At 39.1% G+C, this 24,510-nt stretch overlaps 1 protein-coding gene across 2 annotated transcripts in view; it reads right to left on the bottom strand.

Annotated features, from left to right (window-relative positions):
- Positions 1-24,510, bottom strand: part of RBMS3 (RNA binding motif single stranded interacting protein 3) — a 721,097-nt gene that overhangs the window by 304,049 nt on the left and 392,538 nt on the right. For both annotated transcript variants that reach the window (XM_086614511.1, XM_086614510.1), the window contains one exon: positions 21,225-21,283. In XM_086614511.1, coding sequence (XP_086470637.1) covers positions 21,225-21,283 — 59 coding nt within the window. The remainder of the gene's footprint in view (positions 1-21,224; positions 21,284-24,510) is intronic.

Raw genomic sequence — 24,510 nt, 5'->3', positions numbered from 1 at the left:
CTGCAAACTCTGGACTTTTGAGAAGATAGATCTGATACTCATACGTTAAGAGAGTTTATGCCTCCCACATTCAATCACAACAGTTACCCAGCTATAGTATTTCCCGTGTGGTGATTTAAAACAAGGAAATCCACGCTTTATAGAATTACTATTTTTAGTCCCAAACGTTCAAATGAAAACTCAAGATTTTTGAAAAGAATTTTCAAATCAGAAAAATGTATTGTCATATCTCTAAATGAATAAGCATCAATATTTCATGAGAAATTTTATTATTAATTTCTTCAAGCTCAGCTCTCCAGAAATGTCCAGTTCAAAACAACACATTTTAAAAAGGGAGCTGCAAAACCCATGAACTTATAGTATTAATTACTTATGGAAATTTTTTCTGACAACACTATTTCAAAACTCAATGATACAGTCAGGCAACAAAGCAGCGTACTTAATATGAACTTTTATGTACATTCTCACATCACATATACATATATATTTAAGCTTTTCCATGAATAACATAGACATTCCAGTCAGTCATTGAAAAAGTAAATACACTTGTCCGAATTTTTTTAACTATCAAAAACCTGCCATTGTGTAACATTACATTCTGATTCTCTCTACGAAAAAAAAGTGCTGAGCTTATCAAGTTGAAATTTAAAACAGCAAAGTACCATGACCAGTCTTCTGCTTTCTGATGGCAGATGCTGATGGAATACTCTGCTTCCACCCAGACTAAAATGTGTGTCTCACTAATTTAAATTGTACTATCCATGACCAACAACAGCAGTGAAACTCACTGTGTACGTACAGAATGACCATAAAGATGTATGGCCACAATAAACTTATTATAAATTCAAAAGCATATGTGTGGGAACATATCTTTGAGCATTTACGCAGCACTACTACTACATTTTTATTTACCTGAGTCACTGTAGCTACTATCTGCATGAGAGGTACTGCTGCATATTTTAGTAGAAAAATTTGGAATTTTCATAGCAGTTCTAGTAGCTTGCATGGCCAGAAATCAGTACATTTCCTACAACTCTGCAACACAAAAAATATGAAATTAAAGGAGCCATGTCCATTTTAAACTCAGTTTTACTGCACAGGATTTTAAAATGCAGACTATATATTTATCATTCAGTAACTGTATGTCACTTGCTGGGACTTCATGTTTTGGTTTCTTAAACCAAATAATGCAGCCTTTTCTGGTTTAAGTCGTTTTTATGAATTCTTTACCTCCTGGAGACACTTGCAGAGAGTTTTGTGAGATGCACATGGAATAGCAAAGAAAACTCAGGAGGTTTAATCCTGGTTTTGCCAACACTTTCCTCTGTGATTGCAGATAAAAGACAACCTCTCCCTCCCTCCTCCTGTAGCTTCAGCTTCCATGAAAGGATCTCAAAATAGACTAATAGACCTCCTATGACGAGATCTTAAATTCATTAAACTATTTTAAGGAATAAAAGTTCTGACTATTAATAATTTAGTCCTATTGCTTATCCATTTAAATACAGACACTGCAAAATCGCTTCACATGCCTATTAACTACAACCTCTCAAGCTAATAGCAGTCCATTATTTCTGACAGTTCTCCAGTTTGAGCTTACTAGTTGCTCCTGTTGCATGAATTAGGAGTCTTCCATCACCTCTAAGGTAAGGATAAGAATGCATGACTCTACAGTATCCTTTTGGAGTACTCCTTATTCTCAATTCATCTGCTTAGCATTTATTATTAGCTAACAGAAATTTTCCTCAGGCTAAGTAGTATCATCACTACTTTCACACAGCTTGGCCTTTCCTCCAAATCAATCTTCCATGGGAATATGGTCTAGAGAAGATTTCCTCTTTGTCAGGTGACAGAAAACCACAGATACTATTTTCATAGAATGATTAACAGAAAAATAAAGCTCTGTGGAAACTTTAAGTGATAATTTACAGGACTTTTTGCAGAAAGAGTTGGCTAACATATCCTAACAGACAGTCTCTACTAAGTGATTTGTTTTTTCCATGCAAAGCTCACATCATTCCTGCTTTTTGTGGTGGTATATACCATATTTGCCAGATGACAAGGACATGCTCTTTCCAGCCTTTATTTGCTCATCGTCTGGGACTTGAGCTTGGGTTTTCTGTTTGACTTTTTTTGTTTATTTTTAACATGATTGGTAATACATGATGGTACTGTGCTCCCTTTGTGACTGGAGGGCAGACTTTTAAATGGAAAAATTCTCCTCAGTCCCCTTTTTGGAAGAAGTAAGAGAAGAAATGATGGTTTGGTCAAGATTCGGATGACTAATGACAGATTAAGCGTTTGTTTCATTAGTGACGTGCTTAAGTTTACCTGCACTGGTATATTACATCTAGGACACAGGCAATAATAAAAGGGAAAAAAAAATGAGGGAGGGCAGATATGATAGCTGTCTACAAACACATGAGAGAATGTCATTAAGGAACAGAAAGGCTGATTATTACCAAACTAAGGGCAGAAGACGAAAGAACAGCCTTCACAATATTTAGAAATCATTCCAGAAATAGTGCTGATTGAAAAGGAGACACATGCAAATCAAGCATTTTCAAAGGTTCATGCCAGGTTACCCATTTATAGAACACATTTTGAAAATCATCAAATTATTAAAATCAGCTATGCCCTAAATATTTATTAAACAGGACTTCCTAAGCACATTTAAGTAGTGTCTGACACTTATTTGATTTCAAAACAGATCATAAAAACTACGATTAATCTCCTTCCAAAGGAAAAAAAAAAAAAGAGCCCAAGAGAAAGCAAACAAAAAATGGTTTAAGGGCACTGATATATAAATTCCCAGTTTATTATGTCACTCACACACTTACCTGGGGTAATGAATCTTGTTCTGATCACTTTGATACCAGCAATTTGTAAACAAACCAGAGGGTTTGTTCACTGATGAACAATAACATTGAATAGAGGTCAGCAGGAACAGTTTTACAAGAAAAGATTGCTGGAGCTAAAATATATCTGTTGTGCTGAGTAAACACAAGAAGAGAGGAATGCATTTTAACATTGAACTATAATATTGAAGGGTAAAAAGCAAAAACCAGAGAGGGAGATGAATTAATTAGCGTGGTACCCAGAGGTAGAGGAGGAGGGATAATGAAGAGTAGCGGGATTAAATTAGGAAAAGAAAATTTAGGCTGAGTATAAAGAAAAAAAATGTACTAATAATGAGTTTTATTATTTCGGGAATTAGTCTCTCAGGTGAAATGATGGAAACACCTGCCTAATATTTAGGACTTTTAAATTTAGGTTGCGCAGAGGCATTAATGGATGATATATGAAGTATACACAAAGGCATATAAACTTCAGGGAATAAAACAGTGCTGGTGAGGACAGAAAGAGCGGATGCGGCCACATCCTGTCACATCTCTATGACTGCAGTACAATTACCAACATCCTCTTCAAGATCTGCCCAAACACAGCCTACGCCCACGTCGGACAAGCTCTGCTTTGAAGCACTGCTCACATGAAAAAGAGACAGGCATGTACACGAGGGGACGGGCACACAGGTAGGTGACAGAAGCAGGTGGCCCAGTGTGGTCCCAAGCCTGGCAGGGTAAGGACGCATCAGCACGCCCAGACTTTATTCCCAATTCCAGCACTGATTCTGCCACTCTTCCAGGCTTTCCTTAGCATGTCCATACCTGTCAAACGCAAAATAGTTTGAAGGCAAGAGGGAAATTAATCAGCAAACAAAAACGTAGAATTTCATTGTTCTAATTTGAGTATTTTGTTACTTTGGAGGTTAGCTGGCCCACGTCACTGCATTCAGAGGCCAGGCTTGGTGCTCTAGACAGAGCACGCTGTTTTTCAGCGTTTTCCGGAGTAAATACAGCAGTTCAGAGGCACGACTGCTATTGCTGCTGCTGCCTCTTCATTTAGTTCACGAAAGACAAGCTAATCCCACCATAGAACAAAATATAGCATCCCTTTGAAAGGGCTGCAAGACGAAAACGCCACAGTGCAGTTGGCAAACTGATTTCTTGTTCATAGCCATTTTCCTGCTATTTTGAGCAGGAAACATCACCTGAACCCGTTTTAACATTTTTCTGGGTTTTGCTCTGCTTATCTCACACAAAAGTAAAAATTAGCAAATGCTTTGCAGGCAGTTCTGAGAGCACCGCAGGGAGCACAACTGGATGAACAGTATGTGCCTAATAAAGAGCAGGTCGTTCACCCAAGTGAGGAAAAAAAAAAAAAGGAAGGGTTAAACACTGTAGCTTTATCAGGAAATTTGAGGCTTTAAACTGGAAGCAATTTGTTCAATGGCTATTTTGACCATAGAACTTCCTAATCTCAGTTCCCATAAAGCTTGGCTTGGAGCCAGCCAGAATGTTTCGTTTCAGCTGCACAGATATCTTCCACAGAGGAAATAAAAGGATTTCAAACCCCGGAGTCATTTCCTTTGGTTCTCAGCTCATTCAGAAAAAATGTCCTTTCGGTCAGTGATATCTCCAACTTAATTCCTGCAGCATGACTTTAAAAAAAAAAAGTCTTTGTGGGAAACTTTTTCTGAAGGTCTGGAAGCGTGCCCTGTAAGCTCTTTGCCAGTTGGTGTAAAATACCTTCTTCCCTCCCAGAAGCTTGCAAAGCAAAAGGTCCTCTCTCCTCTTCTGCATTAACTCTGAGCTTTCCAGAAGTTCTCACTGATCCTGCAGTCTCATTTAATAATTACAGGAGGTATTCACGCTCATGGAAGAGTTTGCAGAACTGCGCATCAAAATAATCCCTTAAATGTACTTGAATCACAGGAAGTGACTCGTGCAGCTTCAGGTACAGTAGTGTAAGCAGAACAAGTAAGCATTTATCAACAGCAGCAATGTATTGTTTTCCCAAAAGTACCAATAGGTCTTGAGGCCTGTAAGCATAATATATTGCATGCCACTGTGTCTCACTTTTGAGAGCAGTTGACAAACATTTGAAGATTCAGCCCCAAATGTGAAAAGTGATCCAAAAGATCCAAATAGGATATGTTTAAAACAAGCACACAGGCCAGCCAACATAAATATCAGGAGTGTAATGCCCCTTCCAAGTGAGTGCTATACCTACTCCTTGAGGCTACCATCTTAAGCATGTTGTCAGGGTTTCACTGAAATAATGGAGATAAAGTTTTTGACATGCAGACTAGCTGTAATGACCAAATTCATTCCAAGCGTGTCAGACCTGGGAATACTACTTTACATCATCACAAAAGAGAGAGGAAGATTTTTAAAATATATCCTCAGGCCTGTGATATTTCTAACTGTACTATAAAACCAAATACTGAGGTGGAGGGCTTAGCATAAACAGGAGCATTTGTGGGTCCTAAAACAGCAAGCTTACGCATCCTTTGTCCTAAAATGAACTTTGAAGCAGCAGGACGCATCAGAGCTGACACATTTTTATGAAGGAGATTGATTTTAGTGAAACTCAAGTCCTTATTCAGTACTGTGCTTCAGCAGGAATGTAATGCTAAGTATACATATCCTAAGGTGGCCCTTTTCATATACAGAAAACTCAGAAGGCAGAGAAAGGACCTATGCAAAATGGTAACATTAATGAGCTGAACCCTACTGTCAACTCCAAATGTCAATACTGATCTTAGGATTGATAATTAAATTACTCTTTCTAGGAAAGTTTATCACTAGACCAAAATTATATTTTTAGTTATTATTTACAAATTGTGACGTGTATAACTTACATCTAAATGCTCACAATTGTCAATTACTGCATTTTAATGATGCAAGGTATTATGGACTGATACATCAACTTCTAATAAAGGAGTTCAACACATATATACATATTTTATCTCTCTCTCTCTCTCTCTCGCAAGCTCCTTGATAACACTGCTGTGCACAGGGCAACTGAGGTCCTACAACTGAAGGCCTTCTTCACCCTAACTCAGAGATTTTCTTACAATGCCTCGAATAGCAAAGACAAAATCTGCAACCTACAGCATGGACCTCTACTAGAGAGGAGATAAACTATAATATTAGATCTTCCTTGTGTTTTCTGTGTTATCTAATTTATAAAACAAATAAAATAAGTAAAATAAATAAAGAAGCACACTTTTCTATATGCCAATCCAAACATTGCTGTATTGCTAAGTTTTCTCTTAAATAATAAAAATAAAATAATCCTTATTTAAATAAATAATCCTTATTTACCAGGAAAAAATAACTGCAGAGACATTGATGCAGTATATACAATGAAAGCCATAGGGAGGTTTACAGAACAGCTAGTGTTTCTGAGGTTAAGGATACTAGTAGTTCTGAACTACTTAAGGATATGGTTTAATGGGAGATTAGGGATGGTTGGACTGGATGATCTCTAAGGTCTTTTCCAACCTAGAAAATCTATGAAATCTATGAAATCTATAAAGTGGACCTACACTGAAATGATAATGTTGCTTTTTTTCCTTTTTTCTTTTTCCCTTTCTTTTTTAAAGTTAGATGTAAATTCAAACCAAATGTTGACTGGAAAGTTTCTCCCCTTTTACGTTCCCCTTCTCCCTTCCAGGAATGCCAAACCCAGGAGCAGAGTGTCAGTAAAGACTGTCCAAACCGAAATTAAATTTCTGGTTTCACTTAGTCCTGTGGGCAACATGTGCTTCCACTCTTTCCTAAAACACAGTGGGAACATGGAGCTTTAAAATCATAATCTGAAAATCCCATTTTCTTATGAGCCTTATTAATATGAAATGACTGAGTGATAGTCTCAACTTCCAGTTAAAATAATAGAGGAGCATTTCATAGCCATTCCTCTGCCTTATCCTCACTCCCAAAACAGAGCAAGCTCACCTTGCTGGGCTTTTGAAGGTTAACATAACGACATGCTTTTTGGAATTATGTTTTTTTCTTTGATGTGCACACCTACAGACATTTCCTAGGCCTCACACTGGCAAACACATAATTTGCAAGGAGATGAACCATAACAGAGCCATACTTCACTCCTCCAGCTCCTGCTCCCCAACATTTCAGCAAACCATCGCAGCTCCCCTTCTCCACTCCCACACACCCCAACGCAGCCAGTGAGCCTGGCTAAGGGCGAGCGAGTCAGCTACCCCTCACTTTAGCCCAAGAACCGTGCTCCACTCTTGAAGGAGGTGCCCCAGGAGGCATCCTCCGGGGACAGGTTTGTTTAGAAGGGCAGCAGAGAGCGCAGGAGAGTGCCACAGCCCCAAAAGCCCTGAGCCAGTGCCCACCAGCGCCCAGCTCCCACATTGGCTGCAATGGCCCCAAAGAGAGCATCCCCAAAGGGAGTACGCCCCCAGCTCCCTCCCCAGTGTTCCTTGCGGAGGTGCAGCTATTTAGATTATTGTAGCAGTTGAGTGAAATTATGCATTAAAAAGCTCCAATATACAATATTTGCCTGACTCCAAACTCAGAATATTGGGGGAGGTCTATGAAATAAATGCATGCATTTAGACAAAAAGTTGGTCATTGAACCCTCACCCCACTCTCAAGTAGCCTCATGCCAAAACTCCCATCATAAAAACTGAGCTTGCTCCACCTCCTGTACCAAAACTTTGCTGCTTTGTTGGCCAGAAACTCTCACCCATATTTCACCCACAGTTTAATTGCAGCTCGTTTACCCTCACTTATTCTTGCTGCCAGCACTGTGCACATATTTTATTCCCTTGTCTAATACCAGACACTGATTTCTTCATAGGCAGTGCCTTTCCTAATTTGTTTCGGCTTTTCAAATGTTCTCTTAAATGCTATATCTTCTGTTCCTCACCAATCCCTCTCTACACTCTTTTGATTAAGAAAAGCCCAAGAACTAAGCTGACAAGAGCATGAATTTGACTACATGGAAGGAGCAGACAATTCTAGTTTTTGTCCTTAGGGCAGCAACAGGAGGGGAGGTCAAACAGGTTATCTGGATAGAAAGAAGTTGAAGAAATGACCCTATCAAATACTCAGGGAGAAGAAATTAAGGTGGGGATTACCCAATTTACTACGCCAACTACAGTTTCCATGTCTTCCTCATGGGAAATCTGCACACCTAAGTGTACTGTGCAGACAACTTATGGTCTTCAGCAGAAGATTCTGGCTCCTGAGAGCAGGACAGCAAAATAAGAGGGACTGGATGAGACAGAGAAATTGAGCAGATAAACCTTCAGGGACATCATTTCCAAGTAATTGAGCCAAATCCTGCTAAGGGAGAGGAGGGAAAGGTTCACAGAGGATAATTCAGTAGTCTCATATAGCAGGCCTAAATTGATCAGGGCAGCTGCCAGCTGAAGACAACATTCAGGTGGTGAAACAGGATGCAATCCAGTGCTTCATCTTCCCCACTGAGAGCTGCTGACTTTGCATCTTGTGGCATTAGCTCTAGAACTTGGAGCTAACCAGAAGGAAGGAGCCGGTTGGAGTGATGGCAGTCTCTCTCATCAGGCAAACAAACGGAGGAGCTGGTAACCTTGGTAAAAATCAGCGTGATCACAAGATCTTGCAAACAAAACAACAGGCCAGAAAACATTAAGTGGACATACTGGGATGGAAAGTAACCAGAGAGTCACTTAAATACAGTGCCAACAACACAACTGACACACTACTGGCTCCCTAAGTGTTTTAAGCCTAAGAAATTAGACAGGTGAACTGGAATATGTACTATAGTAACACTCATGTATTAGAAAGACTGTGAAAGTGAGGCAGTGAGCAGATCACTGTAACGCTAAGGATATAACATGTGCAGCACAGAGTAGGCCATGCTGGTGGTGGAGAAATGATCGGGCTAAGCATGGCAGCAAGTAACGCAGAACCTGCAAGAACTGAAATCCCAGCCCTAAACATGAAGAACGGTGATTCCGCATTACTGGAGAGCTACCTCTGTACTACTGACTGCCCCACCAGGATGGCAACACCAACTGCCACGGGCAGAGGAAGATGCAGAAAAGCAGTAAGGGTAGAAAGCAAGTGGAGTGCTCACAGGGGACTTTAATTATCCCTACACAGATTGGGCAAAATGGGATATAACGCAAAGATCACATTTTTAGGTGCTGTTTAGAGAGCAGCTGCTTAGGAAGCCCAGAAAAACAGATGCAACTCTTAATTTGAAATAACCACAGAGGAGGTTATGGGACAAACTGACAAAAGTGAACACTAACAAATTGCAACAACAGATGGTATCCTCGCTCCCCGTTTGAAAAGAGCTCCAGGACACGATAGCTGACTACACATGCTAGTAAGTGGTGTGCAGCCTCTTTTCTAAAACCAACTTTGTACCTGAGGACCAGGATGTGGCACACGTGGCGGCAGTGCTCTGAAAAGATCCTAGGTCTGTAAACTTGGTGTCAAATTACCAAAAATTACAGAAACAGAGTAAAATAAATGAAAATACAATATCTGGAAAGAGTTAACCTGATTTTTGTAGGTTTGCCTCGCAGACCTATTGGAGTTCTTTGAAAAGGTTAACAAGCCTGTGGATAAGGGCGATCTCACTAATATAGTCTGCTTGGATCTCCGAAAGGCATTTGACAAGGCCCCCACAAAAGATTCCTTAGGAAACTAAGCAGCCATGGCTTAAGATGGAAAGTGGATAAACAGTTGGTTAAAAGATAGTAACAGAGGGTAGAGGGCATGGTCTTTCTTACAAGAGGGGAACGGCACAAATGGACTTCCACACGGAGCTTTGCCAGGACCCTTATTGCACAATCTTTTTCTAGATGACAAGAAGAGGTTAAAGAGTGAGGTGGCCAGATTATTCAGGAGAGAAAACAGGGGGAGCATTGGTGAAGAAATGCAGAAGGACCTTATTAAACTAAGCAACTGGGTAATAAACCAGTAGAAGAAATTAAATGTAGATAAATAGGAGAAAATTCCAGTTTCACATTATAAAATTATGCCCTTTGTCCATAGAAATGTCAGCTCCATATTTGCTCAAAAAGGCAAACTGAATTCTACAAATTGTCACAAACAGAGTAAAAAGCAAGGCAAAGAATATACTGCAGAAACATCTACACATATTTCCCGGTCAGCCCCTCCTTGCCCGTAACTTTTGAACTGACTAACCCCATTCAAGCAAATTTGACAGAGAAAGCAATCTCAAATACTTTAAGTTCCAAAAACTCAACCTCATTACTAGACACTAGAGAAAACACAGCAGAGTCACAAAACAGAAGCTTATTAATCCCTGCAGCCTCAGAAGGATTTGCTGCATGGTATACACTGCTCTCCTTTAAGTGAAACTATTTTAACACTTCTACGGCAACGGCCCAAGAAAGTAGAGCATGGCAAGCAGCAGCTATGAAATTCTTTCTGATGTAATAACTCAGATTCACCCAACCTGATAAATATGTATCTGTCTCCAAAACTCAAGGCATATTTAATGTCTGTTGCATGACTCTCTTCTCTGATAACTATCTGTACTAGCAATAAAATATTTTTATTAAAAAGGAAAAAACTACTAAAATAATATGCGACAAATAAAAAATAAACACTAAAATTTTGAACACTGATTTTTCCTCAGTTTTAGAGGTTTTTTTAAAGATACTTTCCATCAATTACATGGAATTTACCCTGCAATTTACTGTGAGCTGAAGTGACTGACAAGAGGAACCAAATACCTCAGGCAAACCAGGTCACTCAGACTTTTTCTTGCTGTTTCATGATTAAAGGTTGACCACAAAAACCTTTACTTTCTGCAGAATGACATGCTTGGTTGGTTAAATATGCAGGCAATTAACATAGAGATAACATGCATTTAAATGGAGGTTCCATTGACCCCTATCTCCTGGCTGCAACCTTTGCTCTGAAAGCAAACAGCTTCCCAAAAATATTCAATTAATAAAAAACCATGAAGGGCAACATGTCCATTTTAATTCATTTAAAAATAAATGGTGTTTACTGCTCCATATTTAATAAGTTAATAAACAATAAACACCATGACTAATACCGCAAGCAACAAGGGCATGTGGCTGAAAGATCTTTATTAGAGATCGTATTAAAAAAAATAATTAAATTTCTGGTTTCCTCCTTTGTTTAGAATAAAACAGATTATTCTACAAGCAATGAAGACAACAAAGCCTGTTGTCTTATACACTTGAGCCCCATCTTTCTTGTCTCTGCCTGTGTCCTGTCTCAAGTGTGTCACTACAACTTGCTGCAGTAACTCCAATCCCCCAGCCCAAGTGTTCATTACTGCTTCCACCCTGCCCTTCAATACCCCTACCTCCCTCCCAAATTCCTTTTTGGGCAAAACCAGCACAAACACTGGCTCCACCACAGATGAGCAAGTGGTGATTTACTGTGGTTACTTTCGGCGGAGTAAAACTAAACCCACCCTGCACTTCCTTCTGCGGGAGCACTGAGCCTCTACATAGCTGCCCGTTTTCTGAAAATGTTGAACTTTGTTGTATTTGAAAGACTCAGTCTTCTGGCACATTTGCTTGAAACCAGCCAATAAGTTGTAAAATTCTACATGAATAAAAAATTGAAAACTTGGAGACTCTGAAATTATAACCCAAACTAAGAGACGCGTTTTTTTTTTTAAGTATGAAAAATTGAACCATTTGTAATTTTTAATCAAACTTGTAATTTGGGGGTCCAGAGAAACCACATATCACACCACTGCCATCTAATGGAAGAAAACATCAGCTGATCATTGGTCCTGCAGAAGACCCAGTCAGACAAAAACTATTTCACCAAGTAGGAAAGTCAATTCTACCATCCCTAACATGGCCTCCTCCTTTCCTCATTTATAAATTCAGCTCTCCTCAAAACACTCTGAGTTGAAAAAAACTCACTAAATGTTATCCAAATGTATGACTATTCTCAGGACAGTTGAAAGACTGGTTTGGGCTTTTCTTTTTTTTTGAGAATTAGTGTTTAAAAAAGTGTTATTTAACTCCACTCAAAGCCATGATTACTCACGATACCTAACACTAATTGTGGATACTGATCTTTTTCAAAGCCCTGGGCTGCAAAGTCCGTAGGACAAGGTTGTCTTTTAATTAATTTTGTACAGTACCATTGTTTTATGTATCATCGATTAGCACCTAGAGCTTTCCTGCCGTACGGCTAACATAACCTAAATAGGTGGAGTAATTATAATGCCCACCAGTTCCTTCCCCAGAATGAGTGTGGGTGGGCTTTTTGTTCAGCGTTGAGAGTTCTACATCTTTACTGCTAGAGGTTATGATTTTTCTCCTGTGTTGCACACATATTCCTCCTCTAGCAAGCCTACACCATCTCTAGACAGGCAGCCCTCGAATACCCAGAAAGACAGATTGAATAAAAATGATGGCACGGTCTATTAGTGTTTTACTTTCACAGTATATTATCTACCAAGAAAGAGAACATTTACTTAATTCACTTGGGTAAGAGAGTTCTACTCTTCTAAACAAAAGCCAGGGACATGCACTAAAGGGGGAAAACGAGAAGGGTGACTTCTCTGATTGCTAGCATACCGCAGAAGTGAAGTCATGCTGTAATTAACAGATCTGATTCAGAATGGTTCCTGTTGAGAACTTATGTTCAATGGATCTGCCAATTGGATTTATTATCAAATTGTCACTATATCAAGCGAGCATTTGTTTTGCGTATGCTGTATACTCTGAGAACGTGTAACGGAGTTGGCTCTAGCAAAACTAAGGAGCCGGCCACTGTCCTCCTCTGCATCTGCCTGGGGGATTCCACAGGTCAGCTGCTGCACTGAAGCTCTTGAGACTTTTGAGAAACCAACTTCTCAGCAGAGTAGCACTGCTTTTGTGAGAGATGACCTGCCTTCAATCAACCTGAGGCCAAAGAGATGCTATATATATCTATACTGATACACGAGATGCTATATCATGGCATCAGAGAAAAAAAGTTTAAGCAAAGTGATTCTGCAAGACAGTTGAAAAAAACAACGCATTGCAAGTAAGCTTTCAACAAAGATGATTATGAGCTGCTGTTCAAAGAGGAAAAAGAAAAATTATCTTTTGTTCAATTCTGTGATATGAAATAGATATTTCCAAGTCTGCTGAGACCACTAAGAGCCTGCTAACATTACCCAGTCCCAAAATGCACTTCAAACGCATGCCAAGCTATTGGCAAAGTTTTATACAGACCAGTGAATCAAAACATTAATCACTATGTATAAATGGAAATTTTACTTTTTTATTTCTCTGGAAGGAAACAAAATTAAACCAATTATTTGCCAGTGATATAGGCTGGTAAATTTTTGGAAGCAATAAATTAAGAATAATCACAGATTAGATATGTCACAGAATACTTGAGCATCTTGAGGCTCCTTACAGAAAATATTTGCTAGACCATGAGTTCATTTATGAAAAGATAATGACCCAGGAAATATTTTCCTTAATTGCAAAGAAGCCGTTTAAGAAAGCGTCTGGGGAACTAATTAGAAAGGAGTTTCCTCTGTAGAGGACCTGGCTTTAAACTCAATAAGCAATTTTGAGAGGACTTGCTTGAGACAGAGCACTGTTTAGATGCCATCAAGAATGTTTGCTGAGGTGCAGCAACATTTTGCAGACATGGAGGCGGGTATGTCTCCAAGTCCCCATCACGGCAAGGCAGCCACCAGTGCTGGCATGCTCCAGCTACGGTGACTTGCTCTGCACGACTCATCAAATTCTCTCCTGTTTCACTACAGCAGATGTAGAAAGCATTCAAAACTACACAAATAGGAGAATCTCTATCTACAAGCTGAAGTGAGATTTTGCTCAGCACTCGCACATTTGCCAACACATATATAACGCCTGCTGGCCAATGCAATGGGTGCCAGGAAAATAGTTCCCCCAACGGCATCCCGTGCTCCCACTGAGTGCCACTGCTTCATTACATTACCTAAAAACCTGAAAACGCATCATCCATAAGTTCAAGGGGATAGCTACATACATACTCTTGAATATACACGTGCACTTTTTTCCTCCATCTAGTGCCTGGTAATTTCTTGAAATAGTCAAATTTAGAGAGCATCACGGTTCATGAGCCTGCAAATCAAACAAGTTTTCATTTGATAAGGCAGGGTGTGAACTTACTACACTTCACTGATGAGCGAACAACCTCATGATTTCTTATTGACAATTATTTTATTTTGATTTATGTCTGCCTTTAGGGTATTTAGATGTCCTCTTTAGGTATTTTTCCTAAAGACTTGGTTCCTAGTCTCATGTCGTTACAAAGTAATATCACTTTTCAATTTAAAAAAAAAAATATAAATCTCAACCTTTACTTATGAAAAAAACATAGGAGTGAAACTAAAGTTAAAAAAAACGGGAAAAAAACCCCTAAAAAAACTCTCCAAACATTTACAAATTTTAAACAACTAACCTCATGATGTTTAAATGTACCTCCTGCAATCAAAAAAACTCAGGAGATGTGGGTTTATCAGCTGGCTTGCTAACCAAAATTGGCACAACTCAGCATAGTTTGCGCTCTCTGTCCAAGGGAGCCGAGACCAGATTAGATGGGGCTGATACAGGTCAGCAGTGAGATGGATCAACAGAGCCATGCATAAAACTTGCTAAGCGCCTACCCACACTCAGCATCTATCCAGCCTTCACAAGTGCCTCACTGTTAGAAAATCTGCCAAATTAAAATATTCCATATTGCTACACCTTTAATAACTCGTGAACTATTGTGCCATGGATTACATAAAACTTTGGAATGGATCGAAAAAAAGAAAAAAAAAAGAAATGCAAACAAACAAACAAAACTAATGCACAAAAAAAAAAATCACCACATTTATTGTCTATCCTGGCACCGAAAAAAGGATTGATTTATTTTTTACAGAAGTCTAGAGCTTCAAAATTAAATAAGTCTGTTTTACAAATTATTTACTTTCTACAAGATCCATCTTCCCCTTGAAGCACACTGTGCCTGCCCTCCTGGTGTGAACAGTTTACAGTCTGTGATCAGGCACAGACCTACTTGGCTTGATTTTTTTTCTCTCTCAAAATGGCAATTCTGAGAATCATAAATAACGCCGCACAGTTATTACAATTTGAGCTTATTCACAATAAATAAAATTTATTAACTAAATAGCTTTCTATGCAGCTTAGCTCTCTCCACTAGCTCATTATTTCACATAGACTTGCTTCACGTTGCTAGGCACAACCAAATTGTGCCATCTCAAGTATAATAGTAATAGGAATTAATAAATATAAAGTGAAAATGTATAATTTCACATGATCACAAACAACCTTTAGTCTTCAAAGAATACATGCAAAAAAAATCACTTTCTAAAATTTAAAGTTACAATATATTTTGTCTAACATACACACCAAGGTATATCTACTATAGGCTTATAAGCTTTGTTTATCAGAATACCGGAGCAGAAGCCTCCTGCTCGTTAAGCTCCAATACATCATGGTACTTCGGGATGCTGGTGAACTTAAGCAGATGAGTAGCACCACTGACACAAGGCAGGACAGACTCCTTTTGGGAGATATGAAGCAGCACTTTATCATGCCACTCCAATTATCTTCAACACTTATAGTAAGCCTCCTGTTATCCCATTTTTGTTACACAAATAAGCTATTAATTTATAATAAAATAGGTCATGGTAAACTTTAAGTCCTAGTCTAAAAACAGCAAAGCAACTGAAGAAATAACATTGTATGTGATATATGGTGGGTTAACAGAGACGACCTCATGACATTTTTTTTAGCATAAACCCATTGCAATTCTAATGACTGCATATCTGCATCCTGAGTTTTTGTATTTTAAAAAATGAATAGATCATTACTAACATTTCTCAACAAGAAAAATGTCACCATGAGATATTAAAATTATAAATAGCGTCTCTATAGCTCCCCTCATCACGTTAGGCACATTTCTCTCCTAAGACAAACGCTGCTGTTCAACAAATCATGTCACACATAGTTTGAAAAAAATATACATAAAATGAAGAATATGCAGTTGAAGTGTTTGTCTCCTACACATTACTGTGATTCATAGGTTTTATTTATTAAAAAAAAAATCCCACAGGTGGGATTTTGGACTTTTAGTCATTCTCCCATGCTCATCTTCTAAGGTCCTAGCAAAATGCTCAAAATCATATGAGCTCCTGATTAAACCAGGAAGTAAATCTGCAGGCACGCAATTAAAGTGTCTGCAAGGGCAGATGCAGATGACAGTAATTCATACTCTAAGAAATAGGCTTGTGTATTTGGCAGATTAACTGTTCTGTATTCCATTGCTATGAGGTATGGAAACTGTACTGTGAAACAACCATTACTCATTCCCTCAGCTCTAAGCACGTAGGTCTATCAAAGGCAAGCCAGTCTGGAGAGGGCGGGGGGGGCGAGGGCTGGGAAAAGAAGAGTCTATGGGTTTCAGATTAACGCTTCTCTTGAATGGTTTCTTTTATTTCATTTCCCCTACTTTTTAAATTAGCAAATACAGTAGACCCAGAAGGGAAATGCGCAAGGGGGAGAGGGAAAGAGGGGAGGGAGAGGGGAAAAGCAAAAGCAGCCAAAACTCTCCAACTTGTTCATTAGGAGTTTTGTGTTTGAACATCTGAATGAATCATGTGTCTGTTTTTCATTATTCTCCATATGGGATTGTTCCTTGCTTTGTTCAGTGATTTCTGGCTGTTTTGTCATGACTGTGCTTATTTTGTTTTATACATTGTTTTATTACAGGGTGGCTGTTGCTTCTCCTCTGCCTCACTTAGCAGTTATGCCACCAACAAAGAGCAATCTGAAAATGAGAGGTTACGTCAAAAGGTCTCCCTAGTGAACTCCCTTGCATCATATATGATTACTTTAGACCCGACAGCTTAATTCATACCAGGGAGGAATCCTCAGATAACACTATTCCTTAGCACAACAGGAATGTAGTGTCTTTTTAAAAGTCTGAGGAATACTGGAGAATGACTTAAATTCCACTGCACAGTGTTTTCCTTGGTCTTCCAAGAGGAAACCTAACACTCCTTGCTAAGCAGTAGCCTACTTTAACAGATCTGCACATTGACACACGGCATATTCAAAACCGCTTCTTTGCTATATTAACTATTTTCCATTTTAGCTCTACTGATACCAAAATAGATTTTGAAATCTCCAATCCCATGATACTACTGCTATCATCTCCGTAAATGTTATCCACCCTACCACACTGTATAAACATCACAGGACAACGCGTTCATTTAACAGAGTATCTCATACTTTGTGGTAGGTGAACGAGATCTACAAGACTGGAAAGGAGCAAACAAAATGCCTAGGGGTTTTTGCTTTTATTCATTTTTTGTGTTTGGTTCTGGTTTTTTGGTGTTTTTTTAAAAAACAAATGGATGTGGGCCTCAGTGAATTAGAGACACTTCAACGCAATTTCAACTTTTGAAAAAATCTTAGAGCAAATATGTATACACATCCATTCATATATATATATACACACACGTCCATTCACAGAACCTCACAGGTTAACAGATGATTCGTACCACACAGTATGGATTTAGCATGAACAAATAGTGTCACATCTTACTTCCATCTAGAAGTAGGTAACTAGTCTTATGGAAGTACTACGTATTTTAGATAAACCTTGGTTGTCTCTCATAACTTGAGCAAACGGGACAAATACAATCTAGCTAAAACTGCTGTGGTGTAGGTGCCAAACTGATTAGCAGACCCAATTTAAAAAAAGAAGTTCTCAATGGTTCACTGTTGCACTACCCGGTATACTGAGAGAGTTTCCTAAAAAGTCTTCCTCGAGTCTGTTATTATTCAGTTTTTCTCCACATTATCTTGTCCAGTGGATTAGAGAAATCGTTTATTAACTGTGAAGAGGATACTAAAGAGGTAAGTGCTGCAAGCACTCTGGAGACTTAAGATTTGAGAATAATCTTCGCAAATTAAGGAGTTGCTGGAAAAAAAAAAAAGGATAAAATTCAATACAAACAAATGAAAAGTACTAGCCTTAGGAGGGAATAATCAACAGCACAGAGCAGAGCACACAATAAGGAATGCCTGGCTGGCAGCAGCACTGGAGAAAAGAATAACAGAACTGCGGGCTGCAGAGAATCTCTTAGCATAAATCAGCATCACTGTTCTCATGCAACACCCTGTGCCTCAGAAATATATCTATATTTTAAATATACATAGTTATTTACATGGATATATCAACAAAGAGGAGAGTCACATGATCACAGAGAAGACAAATGAAATAGCTTCTGCACACTATTGAAAATGGTAAGATTTAGGCTGCCTGCATCCTGAGCCTGACTCTAAGGTCTTCAAGTAAGAAGTGAGCTAATTAGAGAGAGACTAGCGAAGTGGAATGTAATCAGAAACTTAAAACAAATTGCCTTTAAGGAGAAAGTGAAAGGACTAGTGTTTAGTCTAAAGAAAAGATATGACAGATGCATAGCAGTCTTCAAATATATATGTTTGCTGCAAAGAGAAAAGGAATAAACCGTCCTCCATGTCCACTGTGGATTAAAAAAAGAAGCAATAAGCTTAAATTGCATCAAGGGAGATTTGGGTTAGACATTAGGAAACACTTCATTATAGTGAGGAGAGGGAACACTATCACAGGTTGTCTGAGGAGCTCGAGGAATCTCCACCGCTGGAGGCCTTTGAGCACAGGTAAGAGAAACACCTCTCAGCAGTGGGTTAGAGCTGATCCTACTCCTAGGCAGAGGAATGGACCAGTTGAACTTCAGGTCCCTTCTACTTCCCATTCCTGGGAAGCTTTTTTTTATTTTAATCTTGTTTTTGGCAGCCTTACCGAAGAGGAAGGAAATTGTACCCAGCATTTAAAGCAGCAAAACGTCTATTCCTTTTATGCCATGAAGCATACTGTTAATAAATCCAATTATGTTTACGATCTTTTAATGGCACCACTTACATCTTAAAGATCCATCTTTGAAAATATCAATAAATATCTCTACCCTAGAGTGTATTACAACAGCGTGAATGCAAAATTTTACAAAATTCCAACTCACTGTTATACGGCTCCTACTAAAATAATCTCAAAGCTAACTACAACGTAAAGAACGTAAAACCCAGATGTTTTTCTTTCCCTAAATTCTACCATTCAAATTCTTTACAAACTTTTAACTTCACATTTTGTGTTTTGCAAACAGGTCCATTTCTTTCCTTGCTTACCACTGACAATGGGAACAGAAGGGGAAGTTCTGATCACACAGCACTACATTTGGTTTGGTTACCAGTCAAACACACATTTAAAAACAAAACAAGAAGTTAAGGACAATCACCAAGCACGCTTCCCCCAGATTCTCTCCACCAACCTTTAGGCACCCAGCTGAAGCATCTATCTACGCTGACAGCAGTGGTCTCAGACAACCTAAGATCAGTGGAGACAAATACATGTCTCTCTCCCATGGACTTAATCTCATTATTCAACATACAGCTCAGTTCGAATCCATCTGCTTGATTTGTGTTGCCATTTCAGATGGACAAATTTCAGAAAAAAAGATGTTGAAAAAAGATGGAGTTGACGCATGAGAAAACAGAGAACACCTCAGTCTTGTATGGTAGTGGGAAGGAGGACAAGGACCTACCCATCCCTATAGGAAGGTCTTAGTTTGAGTGTAAGACAGTGAAAAGTGGCCCCAGGGTAACTCCAATCTACTTGATAACAGACGACTTCTTCTCATCCCTCATATCAGCAGCTGAAGACTCCCCAGCTCTCCTAGGCTTAAGCTCCAACTCCTTGCCCCAGAGCCCCATCCTCAAGTGCTCCTACCCCAAAGCCCTTCCTGTCCGACCATGGCACTTCTCCTCCTTGTTGAACCAACTCAGAGCCCATTTGATCCGCTCAGCCCCTTCATAGCTCCATCATAATGCAACTTCCCCTCTCCCCACACTGCACCTTGCCTCCAAAGCACAAAACTCCCAGCCACACAGCAGCCAGCAGCAGGCATGTCCATCTCCTCCCAGCTCTGCAATGGAAGCGCTCACCTCTGTGCTCCCCCAGCCACCCTGCCAGGGCTTTCTGCTCTTGGTCTAGCCTGTCTTCCCACAAATGTACTCCTTCATAATACAGTTTGTTGTGTTTTTTTAAAAAAAGAATAAAAAACCAAACAAACAAACCAGACTGAACCAGGTCTTTTTCCTGGCGTGATATTCAAAGAAACACAGAGTGATGTTATCAGAAGTCTGTCAGAACAGTGCTCCAAGGAAAGGAAACATGCATTCAGACAAACGCAAATGCACAGCAGTGCCACTTCTGATGATGGCCCATGACTGATCTGGTTCGTGGAGTTTTCTGAGACTAGAATCGCGGTCTTCCAATTTACTTTTTTCTTGAGTGGCTAATGAATGCTGCTGCTGGCAGGCAACAGATAAAAGCACATGCTTCTACAACTTTAGGAACATCTTTGGTACAGATGGCAGGATTTTGCCCCATCTCATGATTTCCCCAAATGTCTTATCTGCTACTTCTCTTCACACCCTATCTGGCCACTCATGAGATATTCCAGAACTGCAATACTTTTTCTTTTTATGAACTCATATAGAAACGCTTCTTCGTATTCCATTCATCGTATAGAATATGTTCTTATCAGAAGGACCCACCCTAGCAGATCTTACTACTCCAAAAGGATTCTGTATAGCACTAGTGTAAAGTCATAGAGTCATTTTAAAGCACAGCTCCTCCCCTACAGGCTTGATGGCTCTTCACACTGGTAAACGAACAGCAATTCTAGTCCTGAGATGCTACTAGACGTGTTAGTATTTATCCAGGCAAATATAGCTATATACCCACACACAAAACATGCTATATTTCACTACAAAATGTTTTCATACTTTAGCAGAAAAATGAAGAACATAAAACTAGAAGAGGAATCATTTTTATATCTTGGTATTACAACTTGTGGATCTATTTTTGTCATAAAGAATACTTTCTTCTTCCAGTAGTGTAGGTTAAGACTTCACAAAAATAGAAAAATTAAACCAGGTTTTGCTTGGGAAGCTTTTCCCAAAGGTTTCTTCATTTTTATATAGGAAATCAATTTGCATCACTGATGATATCATTCAAATCAGACAGCACTATGTGGTTAGGAGGTAATTTACTTTTCTGCCGAAGCAATTTGATACTTGTTCTGATTTGTGATTTTCATTTTGTTTGTTAATGAAAAAAATTAATGAGCAATGTTACTGGAAACACAACTCAAAGCTCTGGCATTATTAAATATGTTTGTAATATACCGTACATTATGTTGATTGCACAGTTGGAGCCAAAGCCTTGGCAGTCAAGCCACCAGTCAATCATTCAGACAATGAACTCACAGGGTGGATGTTTCGCACGTACCTTTGCATTGATTTGTATTTTTGTCAAGAATCGCCTTTGTGGATACAATTTTCCCATACCTATGGAGAAAACAAAATCCAGAAATACATGTTATTATATTTTAACAATGTATATAGTTATTTTTGCGTATATTATACATCTATTAGGAAGAGGTCTACTGCTCTTGAAAAATGTTTTCCTGATACTCCTGGAGAAGTTCCTTCTGCCACTGCAGTTCAACAAACACCTTTAGAGTTCACCTGAAAAGCACTGGCCATTTGCCCCACCCTGTCCATCTCTGCTCACTGCGCTGCACTGGCAGCATACATGCCGAGGATCTATGCAAGGATTTTAGGACATCAGCACTAGTAAAGAGGTTTCTTTGGTTAAATTAATTAGGTTTGCTTTAAAAATATTTTCTTCATTTTTGGCTGCCAAACAAAAACATTGTTTTAATACAAATGGACCATATTCTTCCAGGATTAACAAAAATGCAGGAATTATGGTGATTTTTGTATATGCATGCACACAGAACCGTGCTTGTGTGTGCATCCATGCCTGTGCATATATACTCTAAACTTCTGGTTTGGATATACAGAAGCTTTGAGGTTTATGTGCATCTTCTAGCTCTTTCCAAGATGAATGTTAATACTTATTTGAATTTATATTGCCTCCCACAGATAGCATGGCACTGCACTGCAATTCGATACACTTAGTATGATGAAGAGGGAAATTGGGAAGCTACAACTTGTTGCATTAAGCAACAAGACAATAAAATAGGTACCTGTATTTACCTCACAGAGGTTAAGACTAAAAATGCAGACTTACTATTAAGTATCACAAAACCCTGGTAAAAGATAATGGAAGATGGCACTTATGGCTGAATATAAGGACTTCAGGAGAATAAGGAAAATAACTTTCTTTCTCAGGTCATTGATAGGTCTTAGTCTCTGCTTCATTGAAGGGAACTTCCTCAAAAATGGCCTTTCCCAGATTTTTTTAAAAAGCATTACTGGTGCTTTGAGAGATTAAGCTTTCATTCGGAAGACTTCCATGGCAGGCAACCTTCACCATCAATGAAGGACATATTACTATAAAAGATTATAATAAAATTGAATCTTCTAACGACAAAGCAACACTCACGGAAAGTAACCAACAGTTTATCAATTATAAACCACTGAAACATATGGCAGAGCAATATTTATTGGGCTAGTCTTTATTAATAGCAACATACATTTGGTGTTAGTGACTTCTACTTGAAGTCCAGAAACCAGGATGTGGAAGACATTGCTGCAATTCCCTTCTCTGCCTCAGGAGGAAACCGATGTCTCCTACTACACAGAAAAGGACTCTAAGGGCAGCTAGAGCACTGTAATACATATTCAAGGCCACACTCTTCTCTGTCCTACCAGTCTGTAAACATACCCAGTAAAACGTAAAAGAAAAAAAAAAGAGAAAAAAAGACAACAAGAAAAGATATAGAGCCAAAGAGGGAATGGTACCATAACTCGTAGGGGAAAAGGGACCTTTGGGTTTCAGTCTGGTACCCAGCAAACAAATATGAAGGAGGAACAGCACCAACAGGAAAGACTGAGAACAGCCTGCCTAAACATACTCTTTGGTGCCAGCAAAGAAGATTTGAGGCAATTTTGTGCCTGACAAAGTTCTCGGCTGAAGTTTCCACATTGTGAGTGACACGTAACCACTCAGCTTTATCTAAAGGCCACTGTCTATCCATCTCTCTTTACTTTGTTTTCGTGACTGATGCAAAGTGAGACTTTCCATTCCACTGTTTTTCCTTTCCCTAAGAACCCACAAAGCATTTGTTTCCATTTGACTTTCATTTTGGGGAGGAAAAACATGTTTTGCTTTGTTGTATTTCAGTCTGAAACCAGCCAGGAGGAGGCCGAACTGACCCAGAGGCATTAACAGTTTGTACAATCTAAGTTAAGCCCCGATTCAGCCATGTTTTAGGAATCAAAAGAATTGTACAAGCCTTCCTCCCCTCCACACCTGCCCCCTTTTTTTTGCTGGCTCTGTAGACAGGCAAGATTTTGTGGTCTGAAGGCAGGCATAATCCATTGTACACTCCATCACGATGGGTAGGTAGTTGTGAGCCTACTTTGCCATAGCTGGCTCCACTCCAAACACACATAACAGATTTTCTGTTAACCATGAGATCACATGCTTTTCTAACCTCAGGTCTTTCCAGAATTGGGGCCTTCATACTCACTTATGTTCCACTTAATTTCATAATTCTTCATGGTATACCTGAAGTTGACTTTGGCCTCAAAGACATTAGAGCACATATCTTAAGAAGGAAAAGCCAAATTCTCTGGCAGGGTGATTTATGGCTGTTCAGTGGGCCAACTTACCGAGCAGGAAATTTGGTCCATGCAGTGCATCTTCATTTATTTGATTTATTTAGATTTAAAATCAAATACATGAAAAACATGCAAAAACATGCCTATCTTGTACCGTAAAGGGCCTCTGACAGATATATGGAAAAAGAATCCAACAAAAATCAGCGGCTAACCCACAACGACCTCAAATAAAACACAACCTCTACCTAAACTTCCGCCAAAAACAACTAACACCCAGTCTCCATTTCAGTCCAGCCACTCCGAATGAATTGATATGTTGTTTCATCCAAGTCACGTGAGAGCTAGAAGTTAACATTTCTGCCAGCAGAGACAGGCATTTGTGGTTCCACTGCTTTTACTACAGATTTCCCAGAGTTATTTGCTACGTACTGTGATCCTGCAAACAGTTACACTAGAGATTTTACTCACAGAAGTAATTCTGTTCAGTTCAGAAGAGGTTTCCTCCTGCAAGCAAAGTTATGTGCACACCTTCATGTTTGCAACAAGAGACACCAGAGTGGTAAGAGGTACCACAATAACAAACATTGTTATAGGCAATTAGCCATATGCAGGCAATCTAATCTACAGCTATAAACCTTGAGCACTACCACAAGAAAGTAACTGGAATTAATTTGGACACAGTTTTCCTACATATTTCATGTAATTATTTTACAGTAATCAGAACATGAGTTCTGATGAAGAATGTTAGGTTGTGTGCTGCCTGAAATCAGGAAGGTATTTCGTTCCTACAAATGTAGTCATGTTTCTTTCTTGCATGTGTAGAGAGTGGTTTCGAGTTCTGTCTCCTCTTCAAAGTTGCTTGGCTTTCTGTTTGTGTGACCTTTAACTGTGATTTGATTCACCCAGAAGTACCAAATATGTATTCTTCAATGGAAACACCCACAGAAATAAGGGTAAGGTGATCACAAGAGTTGGCCTCTTGT

This window comes from Tauraco erythrolophus, chromosome 7, assembly GCF_009769465.1.
Source record: "Tauraco erythrolophus isolate bTauEry1 chromosome 7, bTauEry1.pri, whole genome shotgun sequence".
Classification (NCBI taxonomy): domain Eukaryota; kingdom Metazoa; phylum Chordata; class Aves; order Musophagiformes; family Musophagidae; genus Tauraco; species Tauraco erythrolophus.
This window is presented reverse-complemented; position numbering and strand designations above follow the sequence as displayed.